Source organism: Ascidia mentula, chromosome 1, assembly GCF_947561715.1.
Source record: "Ascidia mentula chromosome 1, kaAscMent1.1, whole genome shotgun sequence".
NCBI lineage: Eukaryota > Metazoa > Chordata > Ascidiacea > Phlebobranchia > Ascidiidae > Ascidia > Ascidia mentula.
In genome coordinates, this window is record NC_138566.1 from 10,328,374 (window position 1) to 10,348,877 (window position 20,504).

Genomic DNA, 20,504 nt, shown 5'->3' on the forward strand with positions numbered 1-20,504 from the left:
AATACGCCATAAGTTTATCATGCTGTACAAATCGCCGTGGTAGTGACCCAAGCTAAATATTCTTTAATTCTGGGTAATTTAGCACAGGGAAGCGAAATGGTCCTCCACAGAAATCTAATGTGTTGTGTAAGTCAGGGAAATTGATAGGAGTCTATCTGTTGTGAAAGAATAATTGGTTATTTTACCTAAAAATAGCTCGACTGCTTACCGAAAAGAGAAATGTTTGAACCGCTATCTGGCAGCAAACGACTCTTTTCAAAAATAAACGCAGGTTCGCAAATTACGAGTGTCCGCACAAGAAATTGACAGTAAGTTGGCATGAGACCGAACCAATGTTGGCACGCAGTTGCAACTAAGCAGTTTTGCACCAACGGTTTTCGCGCATGATGTGCGATTAGCACAACAAATTACGCAATTGCCACTATTTGTGTTTTCATAACATACATACAAAACAAGTTATAACACTGTCGTTACGCGAGGTTGGTAGCGCTGTCTAGGTATTTTATGAACTTGGGGTTTTTTAGTGTTGCCAGAGAAAATCTTTCTGACTACAACCGCAACATATAAAAGTTTGTGTTAAATGTTGGTTTAGCTATGTATTGCTCTGTGACTTACGCAAACATCCTTGTTGTAACATCAGATAAAGCGACATTTCAGGCCCATTAGAGGTCAAGTTAACTGAAGTGTCGCAACCCCTTCCATCATATGGAGTTCAAAGAAAAACACCAACGGTCCATTACTCCCAGCACTGCGATAACGCTGAGCTTATCACAGGCCCGACACGGCTGCCCTAGCAACCGGCGGCTTCGTGTACCTGCCGACGCGCCACAGACATTCACTCGAGCGTGACGCAACACGAGAAGCGCTTTCGGCTTTTGAGTAGCGGCAGTCCTTTGTCACAAACTATTTAGGGGTCCTGGCTTGTATCGTTTAGGTCTTCTCCGGCGCCTGTCACCTTACCTGTTATGGTAGATTAGCATCAATGGAGTATTATTTTGGCAATACAGGGACAGCGATATTGTGCGCGAACGTGTCGCGAGCCTAAAGGCAGAGATTAACTATCTCAGCTGCTTGATCTCAACCTGCTGGTGCGTACAGTGTATCATGAGTTTGTTCAAGCTGGAAGCGTGTTGCACAGGCTTAAAACGCCCTTTTCTGCTTCGCGCGTTACTCGAAGACCGCATTTTGAATTCAAGGGTGCTTGTACAACCGAGAGTGGTCCTATGGTGTGTGCCGTTGGCTTAAAGTTGCGTAACTTGATTTGATCAGCGTAAATAATTATGTACAATAATAGGTTATTTGAATCAGAACAGAATCGTTACCACAAATTTGACATTATTTAGCATGCAGCAGTTCAGTATTGCAGTTACAGCCGTAAGCAGGTAATAGGTTGTTATGGACGCGCCGTCGTCGGATAGCCAGGATTCCTTGTTCTTCCATTTGCAACGTAATCCTGTTCGTCAATACAGACGCGTCAGAAAGGAGCCTGAAGAATTGCCACAAGCTTTAAGGTAAACCAACACAACTTCGATTACCGTATGTATATGTGCTTTACTGCGATAACTGTTACCATAGGCCTTCGCATTGAAATCTCTTAATAGGGGCTTAGAGTACTTTTGTATCTACCAAACATCAATATGATGAATCATTTTTTGTATGACATGCTAAATACAAACCAGACGCATAGCGTCATTACTATGTAAACACTGATTCGGCTTTGTGGAAACAACGAACCTATTATATGGCAGGTACTTCAAATACGCCAACTTGAATCCACGTATTGCTGCCTTCCTCGGCAAACAAGACCCTAAAAGCTTATTAAAACGTTCCAAGACTGGGGGTGGAAAACAAGATGGCAAGGATGGCCCTAACGTTGCACCAAACGGCGGCATTATGGGAGGGGAGTATGGTAACGACCTTAGCCAGGAAGCCAGGCGGCTCTTGCCCGAAATCGGCCAAGGAATGCGAATGGGTGCTTTTGGAGAGGACGCTTTTGGGCAATCGAGACTTTCATTTAACAACGAAATCGACGACCCACAACGTTACCAGTTTGAGGAGACAACCTTTGCGGCTCCTAATATATTGCGTGAACTGGCGGACATCTTGGCAAAGTTCAAACTCACCTTTAACGAGTACGTCCATCGGACCACTTTATATGACCCCGATACAGGCGATCCGATGCCAACTGAGAGCACCAATCCGTCTATTTTGCTACCAGCTGGAGTGACAAATTTACTGAGTCAAAGCTGGGATGAGGTCGTGTCAGAAACAATCTACACAAACAGAGTCTGGCAAACCACAGCCTATAAAGCAGCATACAACACGACAGCTACGAGCGGAAAACTTGAGCCCTCCCAAATACCAACTGAAAACGTAACCGTTACGGCGCCGCCACAGCACACCGACAAAGCAGGAACCGTCGGACTTAAGCCTGAACTAAAGAGCATCGTTGATCTGCTGGATGAAACCAGAGCTAAAGCTTACAGCAAACGCGAAGAACGAACAGAGTCTCGGACAAGTGCTGACAAAAAGAAGTCCAGGGGTCTTCCTAGGGATTCTATACTCCAAAGTTTGGCTGTACCATCACGTAAGCAAATGTTACTAAAATTTAACAAAAATTTTTTGTAATATTTTGACAAAAATTATTTGTAATATACCGTAGTGTGAGGCTCCAAAAGAGAAACAAAACCACACAGCAAAGTTATGCAAAACAATTTATAGATGAAACTTAAGTATAAATCAACTTTTGGCTGTTGTATATCAACAAAAAGCCACAAATGGTTCTTTGCGAATTTTATTTCTGTTCTGCGTATCATATGTCGAAGCAGAGCTTTCAGCCGCAGCAGTGATAAAATTACTGATTTGGAGAAAATAATAATGAAATTTATGCAAATCCGTTAAAACATTTGTAAATGGTGAGGGCGTCACTGGCTTATGAAAGTTGGAACCAATGTCGTAAGCTTCATCGGGATTTAATTTCTGTGGTTTGGGCCAATTGTTACGATACAAATGTACATTCTTACGTTTTAAGTCTATTGTCACGTCTACTACTGACAACCATTATTATGAAGTTAGACTGAAAAAAATTTCAGCAATATGGAGAGAATGAGTAGAGAAAGCGTGCAAGACAAGGAAGAATCAGAAATCCTTAGCGAGGTGGTAATTGAAGAATTGTTTCCACGTTTTATCAGTAAACCGGGAACAGCCCAGTCATCAGATTCACAAGTGGACAGAAGAGCAAAAGAAACTAAATCTCTACATGCCGTCCCAGGTAACTTTTCGTGCGCATTAAATAGCCTCGTATACTGAGTTTTGCTCAAAATTTTTGAATAAATGGAAAAAATCTGCAAATTTGTAGACACAAGTAACAAATTTGAGTGCGAAAGTGCGCAATGAAGAAGACAGGAGAAAGTCAGTTGGATTCGTTAGCACAGTCACAAATAGTAAAAGTGTTTCTGGTAAAGGAAGAAAAGAAAAGTCAGCCAGTTCTAGAAAGCTAATGAAAGGTAGAGAAACAGATACAGATAGGAAAGTTTAGTAAATTCGAAAACCGACAGAGGAAAGGTATTGTGTGGTAGATTATTGAGAAAGTGTATACTTTCAGGTATATTTTTAGTTACAGTGCTGTTTTGTTTAGAAAAATCCAAAATCAAGGCTGGAGATGATAAAAATGCAAAAACGGAAGACGGTTTAAAGAAATCCTCCAAACCCACTTTGCAGTTGTCAGGGGGTTCTAGTAAACAGTCCAAGACAGGTATCAGGTCTGGTCAGTCAGGGACCCGGAAGGCATCAAAATTAAATGTCGGGGGCGGTAACTTACTATCCATTCCCGAGGAAAAACGCAGACGATCAAGTACGTGCACAAAATATTGTATATTGTATTTGAAAGCACATGTTGCACATGAGGTTAACAAATCGGGCGCCAATGACTAGTTTGAAAACAGCAATGTCTCAAAAATACCCTTTTAACGGCAGTCAAAAACGGCTGGCAATAACCATCTGCTTGCGAACAATTTTGTGAGTTAATAAAAGCAATCGGAAACCTTCCTAGCTTTGCAATGGTTTTGTCGCAGACGACCTATCATTTGCTCGGCGCCGAGTTGAAACAATTAAGTTTGCTTTCGCTTTGACTCATTTGTAAAACTCGCAAATCCATATCGGGTTACAAAAAAGGTTTTTCCTAACAATATGATGGTTGTATGGACTTTACAGTAAAATACTGTGTTTTTCAGTCGGCGGTCTTGGAAAAGGAAAGGATTGGTCAATGAGGTCAAACGTCAGTATGCAAGAAGGCGGTTCACGTACGTTATTATTTTGTTCTTTTCACACAAATAGCAATAATGACCCGCAACGTTTTTACAGCCGAGAGATTGCAACGGAACCAGACTCTGAGCTTCAACTTGACCTCCAAAAAAGCCATGGATGAGGGCTGGATCGTGAAAATTAAACCCGATCCCGACATGGAACAAAACAATGTTTTGGAATGGGCAACAAACAGACTGCAGTCTGCTATTAAACAAAAGTAAGAACGGCTTAAACTGCCCATTATGTATTAACGACCGTATTTTCATAACCACGCGCATCACTAATTTCGCATACAAGATTTTGAACACGAACACATTTAATGTGTAACATTAAAAAAGACAATACTTTGAATTTGCGTATGAACCAATCCAAATCCTTATTATTGTGATTTAAAGTAACCAACAAGAAAAATGGGCTTTCAATGTTTAGGTCAAACTTTTGGACATGTTTTAGTGGAGATGGCGATGTTTTAGAATTGAGATAAATCATTTATTAGTTACTGAAACACTTTCGTCATATATCCGAACCTGTATAACCTTGTTTCAGAGAGGACGAAGACGAACAGGCGAAAAAATCGGGCAACATCAAACCAGTAGTAATACGTTACTATGGCGACAGTCGAAGAGATACACTTCTGAAGTTGTACCGGTATAAAAATATACAAGTTATTTTTATAGATATAGATATGAGCATTATCGCATTTAAACTTGACAGACTTGTCGTCTGGGGTAATTGAAAGCGCGTGTGACATTTTTCATTGAAAGGCTCCAAGATCGCCTGGGACCAAATAGCCAAAACATATATAATCCAACTAAATAATTTGATGAGTTGTAATATCATATCAAATTATATTTAAACCACGACAGGAAAGGCAATGAAAACGACGGAAAAGCTGCAGCCGTGGCGGCAGGATTATTGCCAGGTCGAAAATCAGCTGGTGCCGTTCTAAAGATTCCGCAACTGAAAAATATGGAGAGCACAGAAAAGGAACGTTTCATGGTCCAAGTACCTGACGGATCCATAACAGTGTAGTAAGTATATGCTGGGTACGCTTAAGTTACAATTTCAACACCTGGGTCCCTTCGAGTAGTAATTATTGGCCGGCAGAAAAATATAGGGTTGGGTCTAATAGAATACGTAAGAGGGTCCTCACATTATTTTCAAAGCGTATTATTATTGATCTAGATTAGACAAACATTTGGCACAAAATGTTCTTGCTGGGTGCTATAAAAAATGTAACAATAATGTCTCTTCTGGGAGAAATATGACCGTACATCAAATAGGATGTATACCAGGCTTCATGGGCGCCAAATGTTGCGGAACAAAATGGTTTTTGTATTGATAATTATGCATTTCACGCTTTTAGTTGTATACCAAAAAATAACATGTACTAAAATGGTGTTTGTAATAGCCCCCCCAAATTACTCCAATTCACACCTCTGTGTCCCAAAAAAGCGGCGCAGTTTTTGTCAGTCCCAATATTGCGAGTTAAAACAAAAATTCCGTCGGCGCAAACCGCGGGACCGAATTTTGGGAGTACAATCATGAGTATAAGAAGCGTGTATAATATCTAGCAAACGCCTACGACCATACCACGTTGAGAACACCCCATCTCGTCCGATCTGGGAAGTTAAGCAACGTCGGGCCCGGTTAGTACTTGGATGGGTGACCGCCTGGGAATACCGGGTGTCGTAGGCTTTTGTCTGATTTTACAGATCGTCGCCACGTTCTTCTTTCGTTTCATATCTCACCAGTTTTTGTGCTAGTTAAAGGATTTTTTTAGTGGTAACTTTCACCAAAAGGCGCTCATTTATTCACATTTCATCACTGAAATGCTTTTCGCCTTTTTCTTTTTATCGCGTATCCCGTCGTCACGCTCGAAATGCTCACACGCAAGACTCCGGTTAGGTTGTATCACATCTTGACGCCGAACAAAAACGCAATGGAGCTTTATAGTTTAGAAAACAAAACTTTTTCGGCGCTATTGTTTTACGGTGCCATATTGTTGTTTAAAACTATGGCAATGTCGACCATGACGACTATCAAAAGATTTCTGAACAAATCTGTCAGTTCGAAGGAAGACCTTTATCGGATTGGTTCAGATCCAGAAGAAAGAAGAAAAGCTTTTCTTCCCAACAAGCAAGTAGAACGGGTAAGAAAATCTAAGGAAAAGAGACTAAAAGAGGGGTATTAAAACTTGAAGCCCGATCACAGTTAGTCAGACAAAACAGTTTAACCCACAGGAGAGGGTTTTCGTCCTTGAAAAAGAGGTTAAGTAATTAAAATGCAGAGGTTTAAAAATCTGGTTGGAATTAGAACAGGAAGTATGGGAATTCATCAGAAGCGCCAACATCGGAGTTTAATGTAATATTGATACAAATTATTCAAATAGCGTTGGCATCATATACCGTAGTTATTATCCGTGGAAAAAGAACACATTTTAGGCGAGCAACAAATCTCTTGACAAACTTGCGGTTGAGGGAGCGGGAGACGGGAGAGTTCGACTCCAGTTGTTTGCAGTCTTGGTTAATATTCAACCAAGACCCAACTCAAGCTAGCTAGCTTTGTCGAAGTTAAAGCGACAAACGTGTTGGAAGCCGGTCAACATGGCAGGAAGTCCGTACTCACTGGAGAATGCGACTTTTGTAGCATTTATGTTTCATGGTGCGATCGTATTGGTCAAGATGATGGTAGTAGTACTTCTAACCACAGTGCAGAGAATCAAAAATAAAGTGGTTATTTCGCTTGAAGATGTGTCGACAAACGACCCAGAGAAGCGCAAGCGAGCTCTTACGCCCAATGAGAACGTAGAGAGGGTACATACATGATGGAGCTTGGTATAATATTCATCGTTTTTACTGATGTTGTGCTATATGGTCACAGGTCCGTCGATGCCACCTCAATGACATAGAGAACGTGTACTTGTATGCGTTGATGGCGCTCCTGTACATCGGCACCAACCCTGAATACGCCACTGCTCTGCTGCTTTTCAGGGTAGGTGTTTCTTAAACATGATGTTGTCCTTATACTGCTATGAAATGTCTGCCTTTTGTTGATTGCTAACGATCACAATGACGAGCTTTCTGGCATTGGAAAGCAATAATGGGTGTTGTTGAAATAAGTCTGGCGATTTTGATTTTTCAATGTTTATGATAAACCAGCTGACTTCAATCAATAAGTTCTGAAAGTATTAAATTGTTGTTAAATTTGTTTTATTGAACATTTCGCCAAATTTTCAAGTTCGTGAGACTTTGAAGTTTGAAGCTTTTACTTACTGTTTTAGGTGGTCATGTATAACAATTACAAATGTATGAAATATTTCAGATTTTCACTGTGAGTCGTGTCTTGCACACCATCGTGTACGTCAACGCAGTTCCCCAACCTGCCCGAGCCCTTTGTTTTATGGCCGGTTTTGCAGTATGTGCGTTTATGGGATTCTCTATTATAAAAACGGTCATGTAGACATTTGCATGATCCGGTAATTCACGTTGTTAATTTGTTACAAACATGGATGCCAATTATTGCCTTCCATATGGCCGCTGATTTTTGTCCATCGTATATGTATACGATTTTTGAAGATAATCGTGTGAGCTGCTTGTGTTCAGTTCGTATTGGAGAACAAATAAACGATCAATTCATATTGAGTGTTTGTGTACATCGATCAAAATTTAACCCCCAGAGGTTTGATGCAGATGTTGAATTGTTCATAACAAGTGGGGCGAAATAAACAAAAACGAAACAATGTCCCGCAGCCGATTGGGTTGTGCAGGATTGAAAAAATACAACACAAATCTTTACGCCCCTTTTTTTCATTCTATTGTTGCACCTGCGCAATCATGGGTATAAGAAGCGTGTATAACAGCGAGCAATCGCCTACGACCATACCACGTTGAGAACACCCCATCTCGTCCGATCTGGGAAGTTAAGCAACGTCGGGCCCGGTTAGTACTTGGATGGGTGACCGCCTGGGAATACCGGGTGTCGTAGGCTTTTGCAGTTTCAAACGCAAGCATCTTCTCGCTTTTACTTACTGAACACTAATGTATGGAATTTTTTTAGTTATCCACACAACGGCAACGTAGCGGTGATGGCCAGTGCGGTGCCAAATAATCCTGGGCAGTTGTATGTAAACTGTTACGCAAATGACGAAAGTCGTACCTGCCTCGCCACCTTTACACCTTACGGAAAGGTACTGTATAACCTTCGTGTAATTTTACGTTTTCAAGGATTACAAAGTTATACTTTCTTTCAGTTCTTAAAAAGATAGTTATGACAGCAAAAGCCTAGTTTGTACATATTGGTACCCTTACCTCCTTATACTATGCGTGTGAATTTTGTTGTGCAGTCATGCTGCTACCACAAGAATGGCAGCCCTGGCTTGGTACTCAGCGACGACGGAGGTTATCTGAAGACTGAAGATGGCTCTGTACAGAAGAAGTGGGATTGGCCACGGGAAGGTCTTAAGTTGAAGGAACACGTGGTTTTCAACCTCAACAAGGAAATGTACGTTCGCGTCCTCAACAGGTCCAACGTTACGCTCAACTACACAGCCAGCCGGGAGAGCGTCAAAATTCCCGTCGGCGCAATCCCAGGAGTAGCTTGCCCAGCTGGGCCCGTCGAACAAGCGGTACACGAGCCAATAAAATTACGTGATTTATGTGATAAAAAGTAGGAGTTGTGTTTAGAAATGTTTACTGCAAGACATAGGACTCTTTTGTCTGCAGGTAGTTTATATTTACAATGATGTAAACAAGATTATTTATTCACGATGTTACTCACTCGAGGCTATAGAAAACTTTTGGGTGAAATAGTTTCATCTAAAGTCGTTGATTTTCGAACCAGTTTTTGTTTTGTTTTTGAGCTAACATTTCGACATCAAGTCTCAATATAAGTGTCTGGCTATGCGTCATTGGTTAATTGAACACAGACGAAAACACGATTTATCACGTTTTAAGAATATGTGCAATCCAATTACGAAACTCATTTTTAGAGCGTCCTTCGCTCCGGCCTTCGCTTTTCGTCGAAAGCAGCATCCGAATACCAACCTGGGCTCCGATCAGCCAAGGATGAAAAAAATCGAGCGAGCAGGTTACGCAAATACGGAATAAGGAAATATGTAAGAGAATTATAGGAGGATAATGTTCCGGTGTCGGCTTGTTAATTTGGCCATAACTTTTGTTGCCGATTCACCGATGCTATAGAAAATATTATTTTATTTATTTTTCCTTTTGTGTATGTTAAACTTCACAGCGACACCATTTCACTTTATAGTTTTCTGTTGCTTGTGTTTTTATCAAAAATATAACCAGTACAGAAATACTGTGACAAAATTTTCAAAAAGAAACACAGCCTATATGCTTACGCAGCCACTTTCTTCCAGAACACGCAGTCGCGTCGAACGACGGAGATTGACGAACTCAAGCGATCTCTGGATCCTCCCGAACGTTTTGAGTTCGAATCCCAGGCCGACCGTGAATTGCAGCGACTTCAAAACAAGTCAAAGTGGTTGGTTGAAGAGTGGATGGAACACTACCGGTCTGCCGTAGGAATAAGCTCACCTGCTCTCAAGAAGCTTCTGGATGCGCCTGTTGTACGTTAAGTGGGATTGCCTTAATAGAAAACTGTAGTGTAGCATGTAGGAAATAGTGTATATTGAATTCCACGTTGTTACGCGTGGCTTCATGCAATGTTTTTTGTTAAAACTTGACGCTACAGTACACATTGTTCTAATAATAAGCTTACATGCAATGTTAACACTAATTACGATCGATAAACGGGTATTTAGCAAATATTGTAGGGCTTCTTTGCATCCGTAATATTTATATTCAACTGTCATGATTTCCAATTAAAATGAGTGATTTTCTCTACAGAAACCCAAAACTCCTCATCGCAAGGTTCAGAGTGCACGGGAGAGAAAAGTTACTGAAGAAGATGACGAGTTCCTTGACCATGGGACAAAGTTTCAGTCGTTCAGATCCCCGTCGGCTCCTCCAAAGCACATGCTACCTGGCCCACATGTCAGTTTAGTTGTATATGAAATATATAGTTATATGTAGCTGTGTTGTGGCATCTCGCAATTTATACAAAACTCCAAACAATGATAAAGCATGGAAAAATCCAGTCTGGAGGAACCAGATTGCCAACAGTAATCTGTTGTAAAAGCAAAAATAAAGTACTGAAAAGGCATTCATAGCTTTGATATTTATATGATGAACTGTCGTTGCAGTCTATTGAAATCGTGGACGACAGATTGAAGAGACATCTTCCGTCAGCTCTCGCGGGCTCCTCATCGAAGAAAGCGGTTGACACCCACGTTCGAATCGATGAGACACCAGCTGATGTGAAGTCAACGGGTACAAAATAAACTAATGTCTGGTTATATCAACGTCTATTCAGTTTTGACATTTCTTAACTAATGTTATACTTGTTATGGAATAGACTGATTTATTTAATATTAGCAACACAATCTTCTCACACTTCATCAGGTGCAACTGCCATGACAACAAACCAATACCGCTTACTCTATAACACATATTTTTGTTAATCACCGGAATAAAAGATTCTGTGATTCGATTCGGCAAATGGCATTATCATTATAGACAAGAAAAGCATAGTAATCGTATAAACATGCTGTAGTACACTATTACCTAATTGCCAACGCATTTGAGAGTGTTGTAGCGGTCTTTATCACTTGGAAGTTGAGCATGCGACTCCATATTTTGAGTCAAATCCAAAGTTGAAGTCTATAACAACCCGTGTCCACTGTACCTAGGGAGAGATCAGGCGACTCTACGAACGCCTTCCACTGCAGCCTCCCGACAACGTCCTCACACCCATGGATCGCGCTCAACACATCGGCCACAACGATCCTCGCTACGCACAAGTTCAAGCGCAAGCAGCAGCGCGGCCAAATCTCCCGAGAAACATTGGAGGCCGGCGCCCGAATGCTGCCCTGCTGTTGCCAGGAACAACATTCTTCACGGTGGTGGGTGTTTGCACATTTGAAAAGGATGTGTCTTTACATATTTTTTACATTCAAAAAAGCGTTTGTAAACTAAAAAATACTGTAAAGGCCGCTTCGGTAGCACAAAACACCATCTAATCATGTGCTTGTTTTTGTAGTGTTTTTTAAAGCGCCGTAAAGTTGCATTTTATCTTTAAACTCCAACGACCGTTGTCTTTACAGCCGAAAATCCAGACAAAGTTTTTACGTGTAAATGCAGCAAGCATCGTATTCCCGTCATCCATGACCTTGAGCTCGATTATTTTCTCCGCATGGTGGCGCCCGCGGCACAGCTGATCGTCATATGCGTAGTGAACAGCCTCTACCCGGAGGCCAGTCCTTATGACACCATGTTCGATAAACTGTATATCGACAGGAACAAGTAAGTGGCGTATTCGGTGAATTCGGTACGAAATTGTTCACATATGAAGTGCATTTAGTTTACATTCTATAGCAGTAATACTTAGGCATCAAATACGAGTACTTGGTGTGGTTAGTTGTTATTCGTTGTTGCCTATTTGTAAAGCATTTATTACATGCAAGAGCTCAAGATCAAATACACACTACGATCTGCCATATACACAACTATGGACTTGCAACCCGTCAATAATTCTCGTTTCGACGTCATCTGTTCACCGACTGTGTTGTTTGTTTTAACAGAAATCGATCGAAACCATGCTCACAGTCGAGACACGACCAGTATCGTATTCTAAGATACGATCTCGCTGTAGCGAAAATCGGCTCACATCGTCCTTCACCTCTACTTCTTGGACGTCATAACGTCGTGCCTGGAATGACTTTGGTAAACTCGTTTGTCGGAATTAGTATTTATTTTATGTATCTTTTAAACATATTATAATGGTATTTTACAAACTTGTTGCAACAAAAGGAAATGCGAGAAAAAAATACACTTTGTTAAAGTTGAGTTATACTTTTGCCATGTTCGGTATTTTCCATATAATTTTTTTGAGAACGAATAAGTTAACTACACTAAAAACAATGCATACGATGCTGTTGTATCAATAGATAAAGTGCAACGTCTGTGTTTAATCAAGTAATTGTCTACATTACTTTACTTCTCTGTTGTTTGCGAAATGCAAGTGAGGTTGATAACTGTCATGGCGTAACAGATGTACTGCGGTGGACGACTTCTGTTCGCCGATCACATTTTCAACGGTTACGGAAACGCAAGAAACGACTTCCGTAAACAAGTGTTCAGGACCAAGAAAGAATTCCTTCTTGGCCACTTTCTACCTGACGACTTCAGGTTAACTCGTTTTTCTGTCTCCGTTGTTAGACTCTGGACACGACGTCTGTTTGTGGAAATCCGGAGATTGCAACAGGGAATGACTCGTGTTGTGGCGCCAATAATTTTATTTCACGGCATTATAGTGGTAACAGAAGCCACTGAGCTTTAGCAGTCAGCAAGGCATTTGTCTCCGGGCCATGCAGTAACTAATGGACATTTCCATGCCTAATTTTGTTGTACAGATTAGAAGAATTATTTGTAAAGGGTTTGGAACATCCTTGTTGATTCAGTGTGTGATGAGTTGCACTAATTATTAAATGAGCACAAAACATTTGTAATTCTGTTTTTGCTTCGTCTATTTACCTCACCTACGGTATACGTCTGCAGTGGGTTTGTTTATGGAAAATTGTCGTCAGAGTCAAAAGCAGAATGAATTTTGTTTTTGTACAAAATACCACATAACGTAGAAGAATGTTTGTGTGTTGCTGTAGGTTCACCCCTGGTATAGGAAAGCCTGGATTTCGTGCAGCTTGGGGAGGTGAAATGGGTGGGGCTGGCGTGGGCGGCAGAGGAGCCCCGGGAATGTTTTTCACCAGTCATACACTGAAGGCGAAGTCAGCTGGTTTTCAGCCCAATGTGGCGCCACCTGTTGACGAGACCAGATCGGAAGGAGACGTGACGTCAGACACCACTATTGATCTGAAAATGCAAACTTCTAAGTAGGTTCTTTTGGGTTTACAAAGACCTCTGACCTGTTCACCCCGGAACCCAATAAATGTAACCTCATTTTGATTTTTGATGTTTAAAATTTAGGTGCTTAGTGGACCAATGTTTACCTTTTCATTGGCACATCAACAGTAGCACCACGTCTACCAGTGGTTTTGGATCATATATGTTTTTTTTTACATTGGCTACAATATTTGGCTGTGGAATTAAATTTGGTAATTAAAGTCGCCCAGTAAATACTTCGATGCATTGTGTGTACCATTACAACCAAACATAATCGTTTTTATCCAATCTTCCTGAAACTGCACCTTGCTCGTATCATAACATTACATTGTATTCGCAGGAGCTTTGATACAGCACGGGATTTCGTTCAATACACTCTTTCTACTCGAATGTACGTCGTGCCACCACACCACAAGCGCAGCAACACACGGTTGATCGACCGATCGCGCAGCACCGCCACCTCGCGGTTTCCTCTTAATGCCACATATCCCCCAGTGGGCGCCACGCCCCACTCGGCAGTTAACGACGATGGTTCGCTAAGGGTGGGGCCCCTGAACAGTTTTGTAAGAATGCAGGCCGTAAAATAAATAAACTCACAAACAAATATTTGTGCTTTGCACTGAAACGCTTCTATACACATATCAGAACTAACTTGTGCCGAAATGTCTCTGCAACAAATCCTTCTGCACTGTTTTTTAAAACTTTTCGTGGCGATTAATTTTAACTGAGAACCACTAAATTTGCTTGTCTATGCATCCTTATCATTGTGTGGTATACACAAGGCCACACCCACACGGCAAACATGCTGTAATTGTAAACGTCATAGTGCACTTTGTCGCGTCATATTAGAAATAGGCGATTTTTTTTGAGACCCAGATGTTCTTGTTTTACTGTTTGTTGCTTTACTGTTTGTTAACATACACATTGCTTTGTTGTCGTAGCGGCGATTTAATTGAACAGCAAAGAAAGTAACATGAAATCTGCTACTGTTGATACCGCAGAGAAAGATTTAAAAAACTGCTGCAACAACAGGTGGGCATTCACCCATCCTCATATTTATCCATCGTCAAAACACCATCCAGTCATATCTCACACACAACACCAATCATGTGCATTTTAAACATCATTTCTGATCATCCTAACCGCGCGCCAGATTTTACGAATATCGAGCAACTATTTCCAATCATCTTGAGCTTTGACACTTAAGTCAAATAGCCAATCGTACCACTGCTTGAAATCTGTCTAATTGTAAGCCAGCCGGGTCTGATACATACGAGCGACTCAGTCAAATTGCAAAACAAATCGAATATCGCAAACAAGTTTAATTGAAGCTAAATAGTATTTACTCGCAGTAAATCACATATTGCAGTCAATCACTCAATGGTTGGAAATAATCTCGTTTAAATCAGACCACACCTCATCAAGCCCAGGTCTTTCGGCTTGCTTCTTTGTCGACGATGCTTTATAATATTCAGCAGGGAAAGGTGGACACTTGTCGTCGCTTTCATGTCTACTATTTGCACTGTGAGCCGCCAGAAGCGCATTTGAAAACTGCACCGCTTCCGAAACAGTTGAAGCGCTTGACTGTGAAGTGAACACTGTGGGAACCTCAGAAGTTGGGGAAAGCTGCGTCGCCCAGGGCCCGACTGGAACCACTTGCACGTTGGGAGGTGGCGCTGTTTTTTCGTCGCAAGGTTCCGTTTTGGCGGAGGTCACACGCTTTCTGCGCACTCTCTTCGGGGCAGGCGATGGTTCGACATTTCGACTTGCTGCGTCAATGGCGTCGATCATCTGATGGTCGTCGTCGTTGCTGCACCAGAATCTTGGTCTCTCCTCCCAATCACGTTTACCGTCGATGCATTCGCGCAGAAAGGTGATGTAACGACATGCAAGCTGCAAAATAATGCATAATTCTTTCACACCGTTTTCCCATTACATTATCACGTATGACTATATTGCTTGCTTGTGCACTGCTTTTATAAGAGACTGACTATGAAACCATTTTATTAGCACGAGCTTTCGCGAGATTGATCTCTTATCATTATCATGTATGCAAAGTTATAGTAGTATGACTAACAAACCTAATCTACGAATCGATATGCGCCATAGTTTTCAAAATACAGTACATGAATATCGAATCTTCACCAACCCACTAACTTATTCAACAAACTATAAGGACTAATCTAAAAGGAATCATAACCAATGGGTGAAACGGCTCGTCAGACTTGCGCAATAATTTTGTTCAATGTAAAGTTACCTGCAAGGTTTGCTTCTTGTGGAGTTTTCTTCCCGCCGGAAGTCGAATAGGAATAACGTTCTGTAACGATTCTAGAGATTCGTTGAATATACGTAGACGTTCCCGCTCGCGCACTGCTGCTGATGGGTTTCGCTGACTCTCTTTCGACGACTTCGAAACCTCGCCTGCCCTCTTTCGTCTACTTGCCATATCTTTCAGAATCTATCTGTTACTGTTCTGGGCCCAAATTTGCCCGATCAAAGGTACTTATACTGTATTTGAATTATGTTGTGAGCTGGGTACTACGACTGGCTATAAAGTGTTGTTATTGCAGCCGAATTTACTGCGTGTGAAAAACGCGTAATACGAAACCCGGCATGCAAACGGGAAAGGCGATTTAGGCCAGAGTTGGGGATGCCCAATTTCCGTTATGCCGACGCCATTGTTGGAAAATCGCAATGCCAGCCTACACCCGCGATTGCGCCGTTACGGTTCAAATGAAAGGGTAATTTATCCACCGCGAGTCGTACTGATTTTTCGCTGACGTTAACGAAAATAAAATGAATTGAATTGTATGCGTTGTTCCACATGAAACACACATCAAATGATCGTTGCTTCGGTGGAATTGTGTTTGATAATACTGACACTTTCTGAAACTTGAAAACTATTATTTCAACAAAACTTTAATTACAAATCAATAGTTTTTTTTAGTAAACTACAGACAAGGCACACCATAAAGCTGCATTGATGAGACCTATATTAGGTGGTTTGAAGCTCACCATAAAGAATTTTTAATATTTTTGGGAAAAAGGTGGACAATAGTAAGACTGATGTTGTAGTATATTTTAGTGTCTTTGAACTCCAGTTCTGCTTAATTCACTAATATCAAGAAGGCACAAAAAACACACTGTAACAACGTTTCGTCGCATAAAAATGTTGTTGTTTTAAGGTCGCCGTCTAATTGTTGCTCGCACCAGTTCTAACAATTTTAATAGCTTGGTTTGATGAGAAGGCTACTTTTTAAAAGAGCAACATTTGAGCATTGCACCGCATGCACTTACTGCTATTATAACCACCCACTGAGTTTTATCTGAGCTACATCCGCCGGCAACGAAATGAGGTGCGAAATTAACGAGCATATAGTTTACATCTATTGAAAACTCATGTTCAGTTTTTGCATAATTTAAAGAAGCGCTCACTGCAAATTTGACATCATTAAACCAATATATGTCATTCTATGTTGTTAATGTATGTGGCCACATTTATTATAATTTTGAAAAAAATAGCTTAACCACAGATATTTCACAAAGGCATTGAAGGGCTTTCCACTGTTAAAGAACAACAGACGATTTTCTAAAACTTGAGCAGGTATGCAAATTTTTCATGTTTTGCAGCAAAATTCCTGCCCCTGATCAAACAACCACCGCCGTTATATTGGGAGACCTTGACCATTTGAAGTTAAACAAATGCCGCTAAATCGGAAACATGGCAGTGGGCACTGAGCGCATATCCGACTTGACGTTCATTGTCACTTCGCTTTAAGTCTGCGTTCACCGGTTGCCACAGAGCAGGCCCCAAAGGTCTGGGACTTAAGGTGTTGACGCTACGCATCGACATGCCCTGGGCGGATGCGTTGCAAACGAAAAACGTTCGCCCAGTGATACTTGGGACTATATATACAAGAAGACCAAGGGGCGTTCAATCGTATCCAACTTGAAGAACTTACCTGAAGACTTACAAGTTACTTACAATGGAATACGCTTACAGTCAACCCAAATCTGGCAATGTGTTAAACGGCACACGCCGACCAACACAAAAGAGAAAACTTGCGAACGAGTCAACTTGTATCGAAGCAAAGAAACGTCGACCCAATGCTGCTGGCAAGGAACGTCAGAGATTGCAAATTTTCAACGAAGCCCTCGAAGATCTTCAGTCCGTGATTCCAATCAGGTTGACGCAAAACAGAAAACTTCACAAAAAGCAAACATTACAGGTAAGAACAATATTTACAGCTGTATAATAATCATGTGATTTAGATGAAAAATACATTTCCTTGTACCGCGTTAATTTACTTCGTAGATTCATATAATTTCAACGTATACAAACATATCCCCAGATATTAAAGCTACTAATATTTTCAAAGCTTGCTATTCGTTACATCAACTTCCTCCATGGATGTTTGGACGGCGAGAGACAATGGGACGAGCGCAGTAGATTCTGGTGCAAATCGGAAGATAAAAAAATGATGAACGTCATCGATGCAGCGAGTAAACCATCTCAGGTTGAAAATGTTCATATCACTACTTCGTACACCCATCTACCCACACATGTAAACTACTACGATCCAACATGTATTGCTACGAACGTTGTGTGGCCAGAAGTTTCATATTATGACTCGTCACCTGAGCCTAGAACACAATACCATGGATCAGAGACGCATATTTATATGACCACGGAGAATTTTGGGGAAATTTCATATGCTCAACACCAGAAATACATGCCTGAATCCTGTAGCGCATCTCTTCCAAACCCGAACCACGGAATATATCAAGATAATTATCACTTTGTACCAAATGTTTGCAATTCTTACACAAATCACCCGGAGGATTTGTTTGATTTTTTGTCTTCTGCTGAGAGTATTTCAAATCCGGAAAGTCCAGAAAGCGGATTTGCCTCTGCGACATCCTACGACATTTAAAGCGTTTTCCGATTGCCTTCGTTTTGTTTCAAATGGTATATTTGCACGAAAATACACTTTATCATAACAATATGACAGAAATGCGTAGTTTGAAACTCAAATGATTACTGAGGCCTCGGGATCGCGTGATTTTTTCTTGATTTTAAATTTAAATTGTTCAAAGTTTTATTCGGGAATTTGCCCGTTCTTTAAATGATTTCCCCAAAGGGACATTAATGCCACTGTCAGTGAACTTGATTTCACGAAAGACCGGCTTAATGCAATCACCATCGCGGAATTGTCAAACGACAACCAGCTACAAGTTGCCACTTGTCCACAGACAACCAACTACAAGCCCCTGTGTTGGACAGACAAACCGATCTGAACATGTTATTTTTATGCGGTCGCAGTAAATAACATATTCAGATCGGTTTGTTTGTCCAACACGTTACTTACAATGGAATACGCTTACAGTCAACCCAAATCTGGCAATGTGTTAAACGGCACACGCCGACCAACACAAAAGAGAAAACTTGCGAACGAGTCAACTTGTATCGAAGCAAAGAAACGTCGACCCAATGCTGCTGGCAAGGAACGTCAGAGATTGCAAATTTTCAACGAAGCCCTCGAAGATCTTCAGTCCGTGATTCCAATCAGGTTGACGCAAAACAGAAAACTTCACAAAAAGCAAACATTACAGGTAAGAACAATATTTACAGCTGTATAATAATCATGTGATTTAGATGAAAAATACATTTCCTTGTACCGCGTTAATTTACTTCGTAGATTCATATAATTTCAACGTATACAAACATATCCCCAGATATTAAAGCTACTAATATTTTCAAAGCTTGCTATTCGTTACATCAACTTCCTCCATGGATGTTTGGACGGCGAGAGACAATGGGACGAGCGCAGTAGATTCTGGTGCAAATCGGAAGATAAAAAAATGATGAACGTCATCGATGCAGCGAGTAAACCATCTCAGGTTGAAAATGTTCATATCACTACTTCGTACACCCATCTACCCACACATGTAAACTACTACGATCCAACATGTATTGCTACGAACGTTGTGTGGCCAGAAGTTTCATATTATGACTCGTCACCTGAGCCTAGAACACAATACCATGGATCAGAGACGCATATTTATATGACCACGGAGAATTTTGGGGAAATTTCATATGCTCAACACCAGAAATACATGCCTGAATCCTGTAGCGCATCTCTTCCAAACCCGAACCACGGAATATATCAAGATAATTATCACTTTGTACCAAATGTTTGCAATTCTTACACAAATCACCCGGAGGATTTGTTTGATTTTTTGTCTTCTGCTGAGAGTATTTCAAATCCGGAAAGTCCAGAAAGCGGATTTGCCTCTGCGACATCCTACGACATTTAAAGCGTTTTCCGATTGCCTTCGTTTTGTTTCAAATGGTATATTTGCACGAAAATACACTTTATCATAACAATATGACAGAAATGCGTAGTTTGAAACTCAAATGATTACTGAGGCCTCGGGATCGCGTGATTTTTTCTTGATTTTAAATTTAAATTGTTCAAAGTTTTATTCGGGAATTTGCCCGTTCTTTAAATGATTTCCCCAAAGGGACATTAATGCCACTGTCAGTGAACTTGATTTCACGAAAGACCGGCTTAATGCAATCACCATCGCGGAATTGTCAAACGACAACCAGCTACAAGTTGCCACTTGTCCACAGACAACCAGCTACAAGCCCCTGTGTTGGACAGACAAACCGATCTGAACATGTTATTTTTATGCGGTCGCAGTAAATAACATATTCAGATCGGTTTGTTTGTCCAACACAGGGGCCTCGCTCGTATACCAGATAGTTGTAATATTGACACATTGAGACGCACGCAACGAATACTGCTAAAAGCACTCGTGTTCTATCCAACAAATCTTAAACACAAGCATTAATAAATATGTAGCATCTTCAAAACTGGGCCTTGATGGTTTTCAAAAATGTACTACAAATATATTTATGGTCAACTCGCCAACAAACTTTCTCAATTTGGACTAATTTACCTTTCCTCACGATTTCGGTTTGGAAAGTTAAAATTTAAATTCAATAAAGGAACTTATTTACGGGATTTGTGAACACAATGGCGCAGATTAAACAGTCGGTGAGTGAGTGAGTGTTGACTTCTTCCCTTTAAAAGGATGCATCATAATGTTGAAAAAATTGTGCAAAATTCAATTTTAACCTTGCCGGAGTTCGCGCTCTGCTTTCCCGCTGATTTTTATTTCCACATGGTCTCCCTCTTCAACAGCGTGACG

General features: G+C 40.9%; 5 protein-coding genes and 2 non-coding genes across 8 annotated transcripts; 6 read left to right on the top strand and 1 right to left on the bottom strand.

Annotated features, from left to right (window-relative positions):
• Window positions 1-981: 981 nt before the first annotated feature.
• Window positions 982-14,318, top strand: LOC145900421 (uncharacterized). Of its 2 annotated transcripts, XM_082988857.1 has the most exons (19): window positions 982-1,511; window positions 1,749-2,587; window positions 4,233-4,301; window positions 4,363-4,522; window positions 4,852-4,953; window positions 5,172-5,336; window positions 8,365-8,494; window positions 8,651-8,932; window positions 9,296-9,421; window positions 9,686-9,895; window positions 10,176-10,322; window positions 10,532-10,658; window positions 11,078-11,290; window positions 11,492-11,690; window positions 11,969-12,110; window positions 12,439-12,575; window positions 13,049-13,276; window positions 13,627-13,828; window positions 14,228-14,318. In XM_082988857.1, exons 1-19 carry the CDS (start codon window positions 1,396-1,398, stop codon window positions 14,240-14,242), a joined length of 3,609 nt encoding a protein of 1,202 aa, XP_082844983.1. In that variant the 5' UTR covers window positions 982-1,395; the 3' UTR covers window positions 14,243-14,318. The 2 variants fall into 2 exon arrangements, with proteins under 2 accessions (XP_082844983.1, XP_082844982.1); XM_082988856.1 differs by having other exon boundaries at window positions 13,627-14,281.
• On the top strand, window positions 5,885-6,003 carry LOC145887963 (5S ribosomal RNA). Its single transcript, XR_014399426.1, has one exon. It is a non-coding gene; the product is annotated as a 5S ribosomal RNA (ribosomal RNA).
• LOC145912434 (microsomal glutathione S-transferase 1-like) lies at window positions 6,912-7,919 on the top strand. Its single transcript, XM_082999896.1, has 3 exons — window positions 6,912-7,121; window positions 7,189-7,299; window positions 7,630-7,919. Exons 1-3 carry the CDS (start codon window positions 6,912-6,914, stop codon window positions 7,765-7,767), a joined length of 459 nt encoding a protein of 152 aa, XP_082856022.1. The 3' UTR covers window positions 7,768-7,919.
• LOC145887801 (5S ribosomal RNA) lies at window positions 8,177-8,295 on the top strand. The gene has a single exon (XR_014399286.1). It is a non-coding gene; the product is annotated as a 5S ribosomal RNA (ribosomal RNA).
• Window positions 14,319-14,663: 345 nt separating the features above from the next.
• LOC145912048 (uncharacterized) lies at window positions 14,664-15,732 on the bottom strand. Its single transcript, XM_082999506.1, has 2 exons — window positions 15,544-15,732; window positions 14,664-15,179 (listed from the first exon to the last, which is right to left on the bottom strand). Exons 1-2 carry the CDS (start codon window positions 15,730-15,732, stop codon window positions 14,664-14,666), a joined length of 705 nt encoding a protein of 234 aa, XP_082855632.1.
• A 1,540-nt stretch (window positions 15,733-17,272) lies between these two features.
• LOC145912157 (uncharacterized) lies at window positions 17,273-18,220 on the top strand. Its single transcript, XM_082999599.1, has 2 exons — window positions 17,273-17,515; window positions 17,639-18,220. The coding sequence occupies exons 1-2, from the start codon at window positions 17,273-17,275 to the stop codon at window positions 18,218-18,220; spliced, it is 825 nt and encodes a 274-aa protein (XP_082855725.1).
• A 436-nt stretch (window positions 18,221-18,656) lies between these two features.
• On the top strand, window positions 18,657-19,604 carry LOC145912258 (uncharacterized). The gene is made up of 2 exons (XM_082999710.1): window positions 18,657-18,899; window positions 19,023-19,604. Exons 1-2 carry the CDS (start codon window positions 18,657-18,659, stop codon window positions 19,602-19,604), a joined length of 825 nt encoding a protein of 274 aa, XP_082855836.1.
• The last annotated feature ends 900 nt before the right edge of the window (window positions 19,605-20,504 follow it).